At 47.7% G+C, this 16,989-nt stretch overlaps 1 protein-coding gene across 1 annotated transcript in view; it reads right to left on the reverse strand.

The window, feature by feature from the left end:
- Positions 1-16,989, reverse strand: part of ANTXR1 (ANTXR cell adhesion molecule 1) — a 126,732-nt gene that overhangs the window by 56,395 nt on the left and 53,348 nt on the right. The window contains exons 11-12 of the mRNA XM_028741147.2: positions 9,051-9,120; positions 7,619-7,697 (exon numbers count right to left, since the gene is read on the reverse strand). Coding sequence (XP_028596980.2) covers positions 7,619-7,697; positions 9,051-9,120 — 149 coding nt within the window. The remainder of the gene's footprint in view (positions 1-7,618; positions 7,698-9,050; positions 9,121-16,989) is intronic.

Consider the following 16,989-nt stretch of genomic DNA (forward strand, 5'->3'; position numbering starts at 1 on the left):
TGTTTGTCCCCTGTTATATTCCATTTCTCCTTTGATTTCTAGGCAAAGGTCTTTGTTATGTACTGAGGATCCAAAAGACAGCAGTCTGATTGGTCCTAGAACAAGAGGATTCAGAATGCAGCAGTCTGATTGGTCCACAGGAGCCATCCAATCCAGCTGCAGGTGGCAGTCAATCCGCAACCTGATTGACCTACAGGTGACTCCCGGAATTAGCCAATCACGTGGGGCCTATTGTGTAAATAATGTATATAAAGCAGGCATTCTGGGGGAACTTCCATTCCTCCTCACCACTATGAGCTGAATAAAAAGCATGAAATCCACTCCTGACTCTGAGTACGGTATATTTCAGTCTTTCTCTCTCTCCCCCTCCCTTCCCTGGGAAAATTCACTGTTTACTGCTAAATCGGAACAAAAGCCAATCTACAGAAAACCTGTTCTTCCTCTTGGGTGCCACCAACCCATGCAAAGTTCCTAAATCTTCCACAGCCAGTTGGACATTAAGGGCAAGGTAGGAGATGATTAAATATTCACTTTATATTTAATTTAAATTTATTGTTTAAACTCTGCTCACAAGATGACTCTCCTTTTGAAAGTGAGCCTCATTCTGCACCTATACCTATAAACAGTCACAAGCAAAGGTTACAGTGGTGCCTCACAAGACGAAAAGAATCCGTTCCGCGAGTCTCTTTGTCTTGCGGTTTTTTCGTCTTACGAAGCAAGCCCATTAGCGGCTTAGCGGATCAGCTGATAAGCGGCTTAGCGGATCAGCTGATAAGCGCCTTAGCGATCAGCTTTTAAGCGGATCAGCGGATCAGCTGATAAGCGGCTTAGCGATCAGCTGTTAAGCGGCTTAGCAGATCAGCTGATAAGCGGCTTAGCGATCAGCTGTTAAGCGGCTTAGCGACTTAGCGGATCAGCTGTTAAGCGGCTTAGCGGCTTAGCGGCTTGGGAAAAAGGGGGGGGGGAGGAAAAAAACCCTGTAGGAACTCGCAAGACATTTTCGTCTTGCGAAGCAAGCCCATAGGAAATTCGTTTTGCAAAGCACCTCCAAAACGGAAAACCCTTTCGTCTAGCGGGTTTTCCGTCTTGCGAGGCATTCGTCTTGCGGGGCACCACTGTACTCACATTTGCTTGCTGGACCTGGGACCCCAAGTCTTTTAAGGTCCCAGCAGCACCCACCTGCCATACCCTGAGCCCATTCTTAAATCTTTGGCAGGCTGCAGATTTCTTATGCTAGCATTTTGGAAATCCTTCTCCTACGCCCACCATTTTTTGTCTCCAGGTTGGAAGGAAAGTCAAGTGTAACAGTTCTGTAGCTCAATAAATAGAATTCCTCGGCCAATATCAGAAGGTTTTCCACTTTCTGCCAGCCACCTTTGGCCACTGAGTCCTTTTGGCGCATGTAATGGAATGGAAAAAGAATGTGGAGCTCTGTGAAGGGGATCCATTTGCCCTGCGTGGGCTCAGTCTGCCCTCCACCTCCCTTCTGGATCACTCAAAGCCGGTGATCTCAGAGCAGGGTTTGGGACTAATCTCAAAACCCACACGGAGAGGAGAAAGGCTAATCTTATTGCGCACTAACAAACAGCTAATGGAGGCCAGGCTTATGCGCCACTTGGGCAAGTGGGCTGGGCCCAGGAGCCAAATTCCTGGCATACTTCCAGCCTCCCCACCTCTCAGACCAGCTTTCCACCCTGGCCGATGGATTTTCGGCTCTTAAAGCACCTTGTGTTGGGGGAGTACTCTGCAGCAGGATCCAGACCCCACGAGCATGTATTTGAAATGCAATTTGTCTTCAACATGCTCGCGGCCTCACCCCAGCCGAATACCTTGCAGGATCCGGCAACAAACCCTGCCTTACTTTATTTCAGCCGAGAACCTGAAAATAGCTGGATTTTTGTTTCAATCAAAAATTTAATCAGGTTTCACGAGCAAACCAAAATTCAGTCAGGGGGAAAAAGGAGTGCTACTTCTAGGATATAAAAAGTTTCCAAAACATTCTAAGCAGTGGAAACACGTACAAGACTCTTGGCTATAAAATAAATCTCAGCCCTGCCCACTTTGATTGAAATACACATTTCATTCATTCTTTTCTTTGTTTTGCCAGACTGGACGTGCCTGTCTTTCGTCCAGAGAGGGACACTGTCCACGGGGGAGTGTTTGCGAAGCAAGAGGCATCAGGAATTTATGGGCTGCCTGCGCCAACCCTAGCCCCAGATTTGTACTCCAGCAATAAAGTCAAATATTTCCCTGATTCGGGTCACAGGCAGGCCACTTTTTCTAGGCTCTTGCTACTAAAACATCCTCTATCTGATGGGGTTGGGGCAGGGGAAACTGAACTCCCTACAGGGGCAGCATCAGGAGTCAGCAGCTATGGGCAGGTCCGGCCCAAGAGATTTTGGCACCTGAGGCAAACCACAAAATGGCGCCCCTCTCCCTGCCAGGGAAGAAGGGGCGAGTGAAGATCTACATCAGGAACAAGGGAGTGGGGGAGGAAATCAAATCAACCTTTATTTGAGAGTTGAAGGGGGAATCAAAGGCCATCATGGAGGTGGCTGTGGGCGCAGAGCCCAGGAGAGCCGAGAGGGCAGCCTCTGCCATTTCTTCCCTCAGACTGGAAGGAGACCAGCAGTGCCTCCAATTCGCTGAGAGGCCTCTGTAGAGGTGGCATGGCGGGGGGCACTGCTGAGGAGATGGCAGATCCGGCCTCCAAGGAGCAGTGGCGAGCGGTGAATTGTTTTGTAGGGGAAGAGTTAGGGCCAGAGGTGCCAGCTTGCGAGGGCGATAGAGGAGGCCCGACATTGTATACATGAGCATCGCACCTCCCTCCCTAAGCCGGGTAGAAGCTTTGAGAAGGAGGCGCCAGGCTCTAATACTTTAATACTCTAATTTACCAGGAACATTAGGGGGACTGGTCTAGTCCCTGTGAGGGACGCAGGTGGTGCTGTGGGTTAAACCACAGAGCCTAGGGCTTGCCGATCAGTAGGTTGGCGGTTTGAATCCCCGCGGCGGGGTGAGCTCCCATTGCTCGGTCCCTGCTCCTGCCAACCTAGCAGTTTGAAAGCACGTCAAGTTCAAGTAGATAAATAGGTACCACTCCGGCGGGAAGGTAAACAGTGTTTCCGTGCGCTGCTCTGATTCACCAGAAGCGGCTTAGTCATGCTGGCCACATGTCCCGGAAGTTGTACGCCGGCTCCCTCGGCCAATAAAGCGAGATGAGCACCGCAACCCCAGAGTCGGCCACGACTGGACCTAATGGTCAGGGGTCCCTTTACCTTTACCAGTCCCCATAGTCCGCTGACAGCACACCATGGCCAAGGAGCTTGCTGCAGCTGTCAGCGTCATTGAGGCAGTGGCAGTATCAGCAGGCAATGCAATCCTTGGAGGTTGGATCTGCTGCCCTATGGATTCTGCTGCCTGAGGCACTTTCCCCACCTTCCGTCATGGGTGGGCTGGCCCTGGCCTTGGGTACCTAGCAGGGAACAAATAATAGTCAACCAAGCCTTAGCACACTGGTTTTTACCTGCTGCTTACTGTGGACTCTCTCTCCCCCACCCCAGTTGCTGGATGATCATTGTTTAATTGTTTGTTAATTGTGATTCTGGACTGCACCAATGGAAAGGCAGGGAAAGTGTTTTGCAACTCAGAAATCAGCAGCCACACTGGACATGTTGAAAAAGGGTCCAAGTCAACCAAAGACCAAGAAAGACGGGCTCAAAGGAGGGGGGGAAAGAGGCTCAGTTCAGGCTCCCTTGCCCTGAGAGTGATCCTGGCAGCCTAGAGACTGATTGATGAAGCCTCTCCAAACCACTGCACGTCCTGACTCATCACTTGGTAATCACTGCAATAAAACCTGCTGTTCCCTATGAAGGCTGAAAAGGAAGGAAACACAGCTGGAGCATCACAATACAGGCAGAATATTGTTTAAGGCAAAGCCACATAATATCATAGCACCCAAGGAGACTTCTTACATAAGAGCTCTGGTGCATAATGCAAGCCTTCAGAGCTGCTACTGTATATAGCCTTTCTCATGCTGAATTCAGCTCCTAACAGTTCAACAGGAGGGGGGGTGGGGAAACCCTGCAGAAATTACACAAAGCTGCCTGGGGAAAAGAATCCAGGACTTTTTAATGAATATGGCTCAAGAACATAAGAAAAACTTGCTGGATCAGGCCAATGGCCCATCAAGTCAAGCATCCTGTTCTCACAATGGCTGACCACAAGCCAGGACCTGAGCACAAGATCCCTCTCCCCTCCTGTAGTTCCCAGCAACTGATATTCAGAAGTATTGCTGCCTGCGAATGCAGAGCCAGAACATAACTGTCGTAGCCATTGATCGCCCTCTCCTCCATGAAATTGCCTAATCCCCTTGTAAAGCCCTCAGTCCTGTATACAGTGGTACCTCGGGTTAAGTACTTAATTCGTTCCGGAGGTCTGTACTTAACCTGAAACTGTTCTTAACCTGAAGCACCACTTTAGCTAATGGGGCCTCCTGCTGCTGCCGCGCCGCCGGAGCACAATTTCTGTTCTCATCCTGAAGCAAAGTTCTTAACCTGAAGCACTATTTCTGGGTTAGCGGAGTCTGTAACCTGAAGCGTATGTAACCTGAAGCGTATGTAACCCGAGGTACCACTGTACCTGAAGAAGCGTCTCCACCCCCATCGTTCAGCCGAGAGATCCAGTGCCGAGGGCCTTCTGGTGGTTCCCTCGCTGCGAGAAGTGAGGTTACAGGGAACCAGGCAGAGGGCCTTCTTAGTAGTGGCAGCTGCCCTGTGGAACGCCCTTCCAGCAGATGTGAAGGCAATAAGCAGCTATCTTATCTTTAAAAGACATCTGAAGGCAGCCCTGTTTAGGGAAGTTTTTAATATTTAATGCTGTATTGTTTTTAACACTCGACTGGAAGCCGCCCAGAGTGGCTGGGGAGACCCAGCCAGATGGGCGGGGTATAAATAATAAATTATTATTATTATTATTATTATTATTATTATTATTATTATTATTATTATTATTATTCAGTGGCATCGCTGCCTCCTGTGACAGCAAGCTCTGTAGTTCAACTACGTGCAGCATGAATAAGGACTTTCTTCTGTCTGCCCTGAATCATCTAGCATTCAGATCAGATCAGGCTCCTGTGTGAAACTTTGAAAAGCAGCTGATAGACAGAGCAACGGTGTTATTTTGAACCACCCTGAGACCTGCAGGTATAGGGTGGTATATAAATTCAATCAATCAATCACTTTCACTCCAGTCTCTTTCTTGATCTGTCACCACCATCAGCAAATTAAGTGGTTAGGACTTTTTGCCCAGTGGCAGACATTGAACTGCACTTGCCATGTTACTGCCCCTTCACCTGGTTTGGAGAGATCCTTTTGTCATCAACAGAACTGGCCACCTCTCTGCTCTCTCCTTCCATTCACAATCAGAGGCCTCAGAACAGGAGGGTTTCTAGCCCCCAAGTCCTTTAGCCAAAGGGAAACCAGTTCACACAAATGTACGACAGCCAGCTCACTCCTTGTTGGGGAGGTGCAAGAGAGCCTGAGTTTCATGCTGCTAGAAGATTTCTCCCAAGGAAAGAATGCGCAGAGGGCCCTTTTGTCATCAAGTTACCAGCAAGGGCTTAAACTGAAATATTAAATACTTTGGGGAAGGGGAAAAACGAGAGGAAATCGTACCACCTTGTTTTTGCAAGCACCGCAAAAAGTGACATGCATGGCAGCTTTGGAAACCAACATACATTAATCATGTCAAGGATCCTGGTAACTCCCGGCTATTTTGCTGGTTGCGTTTCAAAGAGGATGACGACGACACACACACACACACACACACACACACACACACACACACACCAATTTTCTTTAATCCCCACACATCAGTGTTTGGGGACTGCAGCTCTCTAGGCTGCCCACAAATGTATTATATAACTTAGCTTCTTTTTTTGAGAATCCACATGACAACATGAACCAGTTTTGTCTGAGAGATTCAGAAAGGGACAAGGAATGAGCTTTGCCTGTGCAAAACCCTCTGGGAGCAATCTGGCCGCCCTCACTTGGGCGAAACACCCAATAATTTCAAGGGAAGTTCTGCTTGGTAACTGCTTGACCACATCGGCTTGCAGTTGGCCTAGACCGTGCAGGATACTCAATTTCTTGGCCAGCATCTAAGATGGTTTCCAGCCAAAATGCGTAATGTACAGGATGATGATTGTACAGATGGGACCAAAGGAGGATGGGAAGATGGCTGGCCAGTGGGGAGGAAGGGCAGGGAGGGAGACAAGCATGATTCTTTTCTTACCAGCAATGTCTGGTGCCTCTTGGGACTCCAAGCAAGGTCAACAGGAGGTGGAGCCAAAGCCAATGGCAATCAGAGGCAACTAATTCCAGGTTTGTCCCCACTGACCCCTTCTCTGCTGAGAACTAAGAGGGCAACTGAGAGTGTCACAGAATCCTGGAATTGCAGAGCTGGAAGGGGGGCCCCAAAGGTCACCTAGGCCAATCCCCCTGCAGTGCAGGAACCACAGTTAAATCATCTCTGACAGGTGGCCATCCAACCTCTGCTTACGAACCTCGAATGAAGGAGTGTCCACCACCTTCTGAGGGAGTCCGTTCCACTATTGAACAGCTCTTATCCTCAAAAAGTTATTCCTAATGTTTAGTTGGAATCTCATTTCTTGTAATTTAATTCCAAAAGACAGAAGCTAACAGGCAGGGCTGCCCCCTGGGCAGGCTCTAAGAAGGCAGACAGATGGGGCTGGCTGAGAGCAGACAGAACTTGGTGAGGCCCAATTATCATCATCATCATCATCATCATCATCATCTTGTTGTTGTTATTGTTGTTGTTACGTTCCTCCTAGGAGCTCAAGGTGGCATACATGGTTCTCCCTCCTCCCATTTTACCCTCACAACACCCCTGTGAGGTAGGCTCCACTGAGAGATGGCGACTGTCACCCAGGAAGATTCACGGCTTAGTCTGGTCTCCAAGGCAATAGCCCAGTACTCTAACCACTACACCACGCTGGCTCTCGGACCAGTCTTGATTCTCCTCAACACTCCTCGCCTCCCCAGATAAGCCTTGCTGCAGATATCCCCTAGCACATCTAGTCCAGTGACCAAGAGCTCACTGAAGCAGGGGCTCGCAGAATCAAAGGATGGTAGAGTTGGAAGGGACCCCAAGGGTCATCTAGTCCAACCCCCTGCAGTGCAAGAATGACAGCTAAAGTGGCTGTTTCGAGGGAGGGGGTTCCCAAAAGGACCCAGCTGAAGCTGCCAGACCAACTCTTCCCTAAACTGCTCTGCAAGTTAAGCAGCACACTCCTATGAACAGAAGACCCATCAAATTCAACTGGTCTTACTCCCAGGAGAGTGCGTCTAGGACTTCAGCCTAGAAGAATTATATAACATAAGCAGGAGCAAATGTCACTGAACAATGAAAGCATCAAAAGGCAATCTTGCCAGATTTCAGCCGTTATCATCTCTCCCCTTGCATTTCATACCTGTGTCTAAGACATGCAGTCCAGCCGGCCCACATTCCCACTCAAGTCAACAGTAGCCAAAGCAGAGCCATTGCTCTCGGATGCTCCCTTAGCAATACCCAAGGATGGATTTCTAAGCTGGTCACTTACACAGTGTGTGCTGGATATGATGACGGAGCTCGAGATGAAGCTGAGCCCATCGTTCATGCTGACCTGGAGAGTAGCTTCCCTAGAAAAAGGGAGGGAGGGCGAGAGTCATTACCCAAACCGGGCACGGACTTACAATCCCCCTAGCTCATGAAAATGTGATGTTGCGGGTTTGGAGGATGGGGTCAGTCTGGATGATGCCCTGAGTCCCTTCCAACTCTTGAAATCCTGTGGGAGCAGGCGGCGTGAGGGCAACTTTTGGCTGTCTGGTTAAGCACCATGATTTAAAGAAGTGGCTCTGTGCCCTAGAGCACATGGGTGGGTCTTGCCCCCGCCCCCCAGCTGGGCAGACTCAGGCACTATTGCCAAGAATGTGCCATTGGATGCAATGTTGCAAGCCGCCCCAGCCTATCCGCTCGCTTGCCCATCACTTGGGAACTGAGAAAAGACTAGCCCCATCTGCTTGGATTCTTCCCAAGAATGAACACATTTATTTGCACAGATAGACATTACAAAAAACAACAACACTGAGAGTTTCCAGTTCAGTCTCATCACAAGGAAGCAGATTTAATTCACCGTATTTTTCGCTCCATAAGATGCACCTGACCATAAGACGCACCTAGTTTTTAGAGGGGGAATGCAAGAAAAAAAATATTCTTTAAAGGGAGCGCTGAGCAGAGCTTGTATGCATCCCAGGCTCTGTTCAGCGCTCCCTTTCACGAGCTGCAAGGAGCGTGTGTGCGGCGCTTGCAGGCTTTTCCCTGAGAGGGAGAAGGGCAGCCCTCTGTCCCTTCCCCCACCTCCCGCAAAAGCCAGGGATAGCCATGCAAAGCCTCCTCAGGGCAGCGGGATGAAGGCTCCCTGTGCCCTGAAGAGGCTTCGTGCAGCTAAGCCAGCAGCTAGAACAGCAAGAGGGGGCGCTGCGCAGCGATCCCTTTCGCTGTTCTGGCTTCTGGGATAGCCGCGCAGCCTGCATTCGCTCCATAAGACGCACACACATTTCCCCTTACTTTTTAGGAGGGGAAAAGTGTGTCTTATAGAGTGAAAAATACGGCAGGTTTTTGACCCAGAAACTTCCTATCACTTGAGGAGTACAAAGCTCTACTCTTGCCAAAGACAACTGCAAAGAAGCAAAGGGGATGGAGGCAGCTGCTCTGAGAGAGAGCTTGTCCTGGCTCTGCAGACGTGGAGCTGCAGGTCTGCTTTGGGTAGCCCAGTTAGCCTAATTTCAGCATCAATGGCACCAACTTCAGCCAAAGGTGCAGAAGGAATCCTGACAAGCCCACAAAATAAAAGGTTTTCTTAAGAAGGGAATAAGGCAGTCATAGAAAAAAGAAAACCTTACCCCTAAATCACGAGGTTTCTAATGAATAACATGCATAACAGAAGAAAGGCACAAAGAGGTAAGAGCCGCCCCACATTCTAACAAACCTACATGCCAACTTCTCGCAGAACAGGTGCAGGGCAGAGCAGGTAGGTGTCCTCCACCTTGAATGGTTTCTCGTCTGAAAAGAGAAGCAGAGAAGGCAGTCTGAGTGCATGTGAGTTGGGCAGAACAACGTTTGCAGGTGGCAATTAAAGTGGGAGCGATTGTATTTGTTTTACCAAAGAACATGCTTACAGTGCTCTGCAACAGTGGTTTTTTTGCAGTTTACAGCAAACTGAAATAGACATAATCTCCCACCCCCCCACCCCCAGCTATGTATCCCCAGTTATATACCCATTTCCACCCAAACCTGCGTCCTCCTGTGCTCTACAGCACAGCAAGCAAAATCCTCAATAAGATATAGAAAACAGGGGTAGACATCTCTGCTTAGGCTCACATACAAACCTCACATACAAGACAAATATACACATAATAAGACCACAGCTGATGTTTCCAAATAAATGCAATTTTCAAAAATCCTATACAGTGGACGCTCGGGTTGCGAGCATGATCTGTGTGGGATGCACGTTCGCAACCCGCATCTGCGCACACGCAGGTTGCGATTCGGCACTTCTGAGCATGCGCATAGCGTGATTTAGCACTTCTGTGCATGCACAACTGCCGAAACCCAGAAGTAACCCATTCTGGTACTTCCGGGTTTCGGCGGTCCGTAACCCAAAAAAAACACACAACCTGAAGCAGCTGTAACCCGAGGTATGACTGTACAATTAAGAACAGCAGTGCTGGGGAGACACTGAAGGGACCTACCGGGAGTGAACATGGACCACTGCACGGGGACAAACAAAAGAGGATGCCTTCACCCCGGTGTGGCTCCCTTTCATTACATACACAGCCCAACAAGACAACAACCTAACCCCTCCCCACACACACCGACAGAATACAAATTGATATGGCTGATTTGACCCAACATCCCCTTTTCCCTCCACCCACAAACAAAACTCACTGCAACCAACTGAATGCAAGCAGCCATGCTCTGGGCTCTCCAACCCCTCCCCATAACCTCACAATCCCTATGGCAGAAGCATCTCACACTGAATGCAACTGACCTTCAGATAGGACTCTATGAACTGAAAACATGGACGGTATAGGTACCTTTGTTATCCATGAAAATCTTTCAATAAAAAAACTTTTTTTTTTAAAAAAAAGTCCTATTTCTATGGAAGGTTAATCTCACCATGGATAGCAACGGTACTGAAATAAGTCTGTTTCCCAATGATTTCAATTCATAGAGAAATGGGCAATAAATCAAGTCTCGAAAGATAAATAAGACCAAAAAAAGGAAATGAATTACGACGAGACATTGTAATATAGAGGAAATACCGCTTAACAGAAAGCGGAGCAGATAGTTGTTCGCATTGACCAATGGTTTTAAATAATCATATATATAATAAATTATATTTATATATAATTTATAAATAAATAAGTAATTCCACCAGCAGATGGAAATTCGGAAGTCCCTCTTTTGTAATTTTTGCTAATGTTTCTCTGTTTCTGTTTTCTTTGTTTCCCCCCTTTTTTTCGATTTCCCCTTTCTCTTCCTTTGTATCTTACGTGGCTGTAATCTTATTGTATGATAGGAAGACCTCAATAAAAATCATATGGGGGGGGGGGGAAGAAAGATCAGAAAAGCACATTAACTTTGGCTCAGAAATAAACTGCCAAGCCCTGAAGTTTGCATGACACGTGTCCTGTCCTCCACTCCAGATGAGGGTTGGGCTGCCTCATCCTGAAGAACAGAAACGTGAGAACATAAGCAAAACCTGCTGGATCAGGCCAATGCCCCATCTAGTCCAGCATCCTGTTCTCACAGTAGCTAACCACAGACCTTCCATGTGTCCCTATTTCCCAGGGACAGTCCTGGATTTACAGAAGCGGCCCAAGTTTATGATTTGATCCTGGAATGTCTCGCTTTTCCTTAGGATGTCCCTATTTTCATTGGAGAAATGTGGGAGGGTGTTTAGTTATCTGCCCCCCCCCATGCCAACTGAAGGCATCCCTGTATAGCGATATTTTAAAAAAATGTTTAATGTTTTATTCAATCAATCAACCTTTATTACAGTCCAGAGACCCAACAAATCGTTACAAAGCAATGCACAATTCAGACAGTGTGTTGTTGTTGTTGTTGTTTAGTCGTTTCTCGTTTGCTTGTCAGAAAAAGCTTCTACATAATATGGTGAATCTGAATTTTTATTGAAACGCGTAAGATCAGTCGCTGGTTACCATGAGAGCTTGTTGTTGTTGTTTAGTCGTGTCCGACTCTTCGTGACCCCATGGACCAGAGCACGCCAGGCACCTCTGTCCTCCACTACCTCCCACAGTTTGGTCAAACTCATGCTGGTAACCTCGAAAACACTATCCAACCATCTCGTCCTCTGTGGCCCCCTTCTCCTTGTGCCCTCCATCTTTCCCAGCATCAGTGTCTTCTCCAGGGAGTCTTCTCTTCTCATGAGGTGGCCAGACAGTGTAGGTAAAGGTAAAGGTACCCCTGCCCGTACGGGCCAGTCTTGACAGACTCTAGGGTTGTGCGCTCATCTCACTCTATAGGCCAGGAGCCAGCGCTGTCTGCAGACACTTCCGGGTCACGTGGCCAGCATGACGAAGCTGCTCTGGCGAGCCAGAGCCGCACACGGAAACGCCGTTTACCTTCCCGCTAGTAAGCGGTCCCTATTTATCTACTTGCACCCGGGGGTGCTTTCGAACTGCTAGGTTGGCAGGCGCTGGGACCGAGCAACGGGAGCGCACCCCGCCGCGGGGATTCGAACCGCCGACCATGCGATCGGCAAGTCCTAGGCGCTGAGGTTTTACCCACAGCACCACCCGCGTACCATCAGACAGTGTACCTCCAGGTTAAACAAGCATTTTGATCAGACTTAAAGATAGGGATCACTGGTTCTTGCAACCACCGATAAAAACTTCACTAATGTTCTAGTGTTTGTTTGTACCAACAAGGGTAATATCAGTTCAGCCCCAGCTTGCTTGTATTTCGCACAGTGCAGCAAAATATGTTTATAGAATCGATGTCTTGAACACATGAGCAAAGTCTGTCCTGGTAGGGAATTAATGTTTTATTATGTTTTTATACATGTTGGAAGCTGCCCAGAGTGGCTAGGGCAACCCAGTCAGATGTGCAGGGTATAAAGAGCAAAATTATTATTATGGACTAGGACGTCCTTATTTTCATCGGAGAAATGTTGGAGGGTATGTAACCAGATGTCCATAGGAAGCCTGAAGGCAGAACCTGCAGGTTCCAGCAACTGGTAGCCATCAATTGCCCTCTCCTCCATTAATTGGTCTGGTCTTCTTTTTAAGCCATCAGTGTTGCTGGCCATCACGGTCTCCTGCAAGAGGGCGTTCCATAGTTTAACTACCGTATTTTTTGCTCTATAAGACTCACTTTTTCCCTCCTAAAAAGTAAGGTGAAATGTGTGTGCGTCTTATGGAGCGAATGCAGGCTGCACAGCTATCCCAGAAGCCAGAACAGCAAGAGGGATTGTTGCTTTCACTGCGCAGCAATCCCTCTTGCTGTTCTGGCTTCTGAGATTCAGAATATTGTTTTTTCTTGTTTTCCTTCTCCAAAAACTAGGTGCGTCTTGTGGTCTGGTGCGTCTTATAGAGCGAAAAATATGGTATGCCCTGCATGAAGGAGGACTTCATTTTATCTGCCAGGAATCTTCCAGTGTTATGAGGAATTCACTTTCTCCATGCTATGCATAATTTTAAAAACATCTATCATTTCACCTCTTACTCGCCCCTCTCTAAACAGGGCTTCCATTTTGAAAGGGTCCCTCAGAGAGAGCCAGCGTTGCACAGTGGTTAGAGTGTCGGACTAAGACCTGGGAGACAAGGGTTCAAACCCGACCCGGCCAGTTTGGTTGAGTCGGCATTGGTCAGTTTTGACCATTTTAAAGCAAAATCCAACTGCTGCAAAAACAACAACATCAGCTAGGTTGTAGAACCATCTTCAGCTGAGCTGAAAGGATCATAGCATCTTTTTAACCTTTTGGCCTTGACAATCTTATTTGATTATTTTAGACAATTCCAAAGAACAGCCTTAATCCCACTTCAGCCCCAAAGCCTGCTTTTCATTTCCTCTTGTGTTAGGCCGACAAGGTCTTTTCTTTGAGTTACTCAACATGCTTATGCAGGAACCCAAAGCATCTTGTAGTAAACAATGCTGGCGACTGACTGCAAGGAGACCAGCTGGGCTGGAGTCTGGATGAGCTTGGCATTTCTGCTCCCAGGCATAACAAGGTTGGCTCAGTATTCCCAGTTTGTTCCCAGTCACCTCAGGAAAAGCCCTCAGAGAAACATAACATCTCACAACAGTCATTTTGGCTTTCTTTGCTCAGAATATTTTCCCCATTACTTTTCTCAATGTCAACAATACTTAACACAACCTTGCAAGTTACTAGTCCACAATATTGGGGTTTTGTTTTTTATACCTAGTCCAGCAGCCCAGCCCAGCCCAGTTATGTTAGAAACTTCTGGCATAAAAGGGACTACTGTAAGACATCTCTTCCTGTTCACCTGGAGAAACCTTTCGCTCACTTCATTTTTAAGAGTCACTTAGCAACAGTGGTGTAGTGACTGCAGGGTCAGACTAGAACCTGGGAGGCTAGGATTCAAATCCTCACTCAGCCATGAAGCTCATGAGGTGACCCTGGGGCCCAGTCAGTACCTCTCAGCCTAGCCTACCTCACAGGATTGTTGTGGGGATTAAATGCACAACCATTACCTTCTTCTCATACAGTCCCCACAACCACCCTTTGAAGTAGTTTAGGCTGAGAGAAGCAATGACTTGCCCAAGTGAGCTCCATGTCCCAGTGGGGATTCAAACTCTGGTCTTGCAGGGCCTTGCTGACACTCTAACATCTAAGTGTCCCTATTTTCAAGGGACATCCCTGATTTAGAGAAACCATCCTGGTTTCTGATTTGATCCCGGAATGTCCCATTTTCCCCTTAGGGTGTCCCTTATTTCCATTGGAGAAATGTTGGAGGGTATGGAGTTATTCCCCCCCCCCCCCAGTGCCAACAGAAGGAATCCCTGTATAGAGATTTTGTTTTTTATTGTTTAATGTTTTGTTATGTTTTTATATATGTTGGAAGCTGCCTAGAGTGGCTGGGGCAACCCAGTAAGATGGGTGGGGTACAAATAGTAGAATTATCATTATGGAATGGGACGGCCCTAATTTCATTGGAGAAATGTCGGAGGGTATGCACTACACCACGCTGTCTTTGTAAGATGTAGCTGAACATCACCCCAAGGTCTCTAGTTTATCCTTCTCTTAGCTTAGTTCGGCCTTCCCAGCCTAAAAGTCCAGTTGTTTTGGACCACTGCATCCTATCAGCTGCAGTATCCTACGGCCACACAGCCTGGGGCTGGTGGAAGTTGTAGTTCAAAACATCTGGAGGGGACCAGGTTGGGTTCCCTTAGCCAGCCTCTTTTATCCACGCCATGATTCAAGGTCTTGTGCTTCCACTTCCTGAGAAGGTTTCGTAAGGCTTTCTTTGCCTTCCCCACAATAAATCTGCTCATCCTTTGTAGTCTGACATTCCCAAGGAAATGCAAGTTTAGCTGGCGAGTGGGGAGGGCTCGCTTTTTGCTTGATCATCAGTTGCTGCTTCATCACAAATACAGACAGCTTTCTCCTTCGGCTGTTCCCCTCCTCCCCTCTGCAGCACAAACAAAAACTAGTGTCCACCATTCCATCTGACTGCTCCCTGGAAAGACTTCTTGCAAAACAAAATCGTGATGCATTTGAAACTGGGATACCAAATTTGAAAAAGTAATTAGACAGCGATGAGCCTCACCGAAGAGTAATTGCCCCAAATCTGGATCTTGACATTGAGGGAATTCTCCTTTTCTACCTATATTTTGTCCTTGCCACTAACACCAAACAGATGCCTGAGGGAAACTTGCAAGGAGGATTTGAGAACAAAAGCACTCTCTCCTCCTGTGGCTTTCAACAACCAGTATCTGGGACTATTACTGCTTCTTGCGATGGAGGCAGATCATGCCTAGTAGCCACGGACAGACTCCATGAATGCTCATGGGAAGCCTGCAAGCTGGACTTGAGTTCAACACCACTGTGCCCACCTGCAGTTCCAAACAACTGCACTCCACTTTCTACACAGGAACCATCCATTAACTTCCACTCTCTGCTTCCTGCTTCTGAACCAGTTAAAAGGTAAAGGTACCCCTGCCCGTACGGGCCAGTCTTGACAGACTCTAGGGTTGTGCGTCCATCTCACTCAAGAGGCCGGGGGCCAGCGCTGTCCGGAGACACTTCCGGGTCACGTGGCCAGCGTGACATCGCTGCTCTGGCAAGCCAGACCCGCACACGGAAACGCCGTTTACCTTCCCGCTAGTAAGCGGTCCCTATTTATCTACTTGCACCCGGGGGTGCTTTCGAACTGCTAGGTTGGCAGGCGCTGGGACCGAACAATGGGAGCGCACCCCGCCGCGGGGATTCGAACCGCCGACCTTTCGATCGGCAAGCCCTAGACGCTGAGGCTTTTACCCACAGCGCCACCCGCGTCCCCTTCTGAACCAGTTACTGATCCGTAAAAGAACCTCTCTATTCCATGACTACTAATTTCACTCAAGAATCCTTGGTTAGGGAACTGACCTAACGGTTTTGTCATTGTGTGTTTTAATTTTATGTCGTTTTTATAGTTAAAACAAACTTAAAAGCCAATTAGGCACATAAGTGGCATATAAATCAATAATAAATAACAATTGTCCATGTCAACCACTTGAAAACAAATCAAATTACTCGCACCCTTGGGTTATTTTTATTTATTATTGGAGAGAACCCTAAGTGTGGCTGGTTTTATGTGTCATACTGTAGTCAATTTAGGGATTGTGAACTTTGAATCTTTACATATCATCTGCTTCCTTGCCAGTGGATCTTCAGTCATGCAACCCTCGAAAATATTCACACCATCCAGAAATGTTTGCTTATTCTGGCGCAGACGTTTTTCCAACTCTCACTATGGTGGCAGCATGGAATATTTCCTCCAACAAAAGAGCCCCTTTTAAAAAAAACACAGCCTGAAGTTTATTTTGTGGGGAAGTCAGAATGCAGTCGGAGAGACAGTGCTGGATTCTCCAAGCCAGAAAAATCGCCTGCTCAGGAGCCCAGCGAATGGGGAAGAAGTGTTTTGCTCATGCTGTAATGAAAACCAGGCCGGAATCGTGCTATTATTTTCCTGCTCTGCATCGAAGCATTCGGAGAGCCAAAGCAACTTACGACAGCCTTGGGTTGTGAGTGGGTGGAGGGACAAGGAGCTGGAGACGAATGAATAATATAGGCAGTTATGTCACAGGGTCAGCTGTTTGTGTAGACAGTGAAAAAGGCTGGGGCAAAAAAATATATATCATTCTCTCTAATGGACCGTTCTGTCGTGCTTAAGCTTTTTAAATTGACAGCAGATGCTTCATCTTCAACTTGGGATAAAATTCCACGTGGAAGAAAGAAGGTGGGTCTACTTTTTTCCACCCCTTTCTCTCTCTCACACACACACCTGGAATTGTAAATGTTACAAAGCGGGCTCTCTCCCTTACCAAGAACTCCACAGAATCACATAGTTGCGAGTCAGAAGGGACACCAAGCGTCATCTAGTCCAACGCCTGCAGTGAAGGAATCACAACTCAAGAATCCCTGATAGGCGGCCACTCAATCCGTCTTTAAAAACCTCCTGTGAAGGAGAGTCCACCACCTTCCGACATAGTCGGCTGCTGAACAGCTCATACCACCAGAAAGTTCTTCCTCATGTTGAGTCGGAATCTGTTTTCTTGTCTTTTGACTCCACTGGTTGGGGTCGTCCCCTCTGGAGCGGCAGAAAACAAGCTTGCTCCATCTTCCACGGGACAGCCCATAACGCTATTATGTGACCTCCAGTCTTCTCTTCTGCACCCAACTCC

Source organism: Podarcis muralis, chromosome 7, assembly GCF_964188315.1.
Source record: "Podarcis muralis chromosome 7, rPodMur119.hap1.1, whole genome shotgun sequence".
Lineage (NCBI taxonomy): Eukaryota > Metazoa > Chordata > Lepidosauria > Squamata > Lacertidae > Podarcis > Podarcis muralis.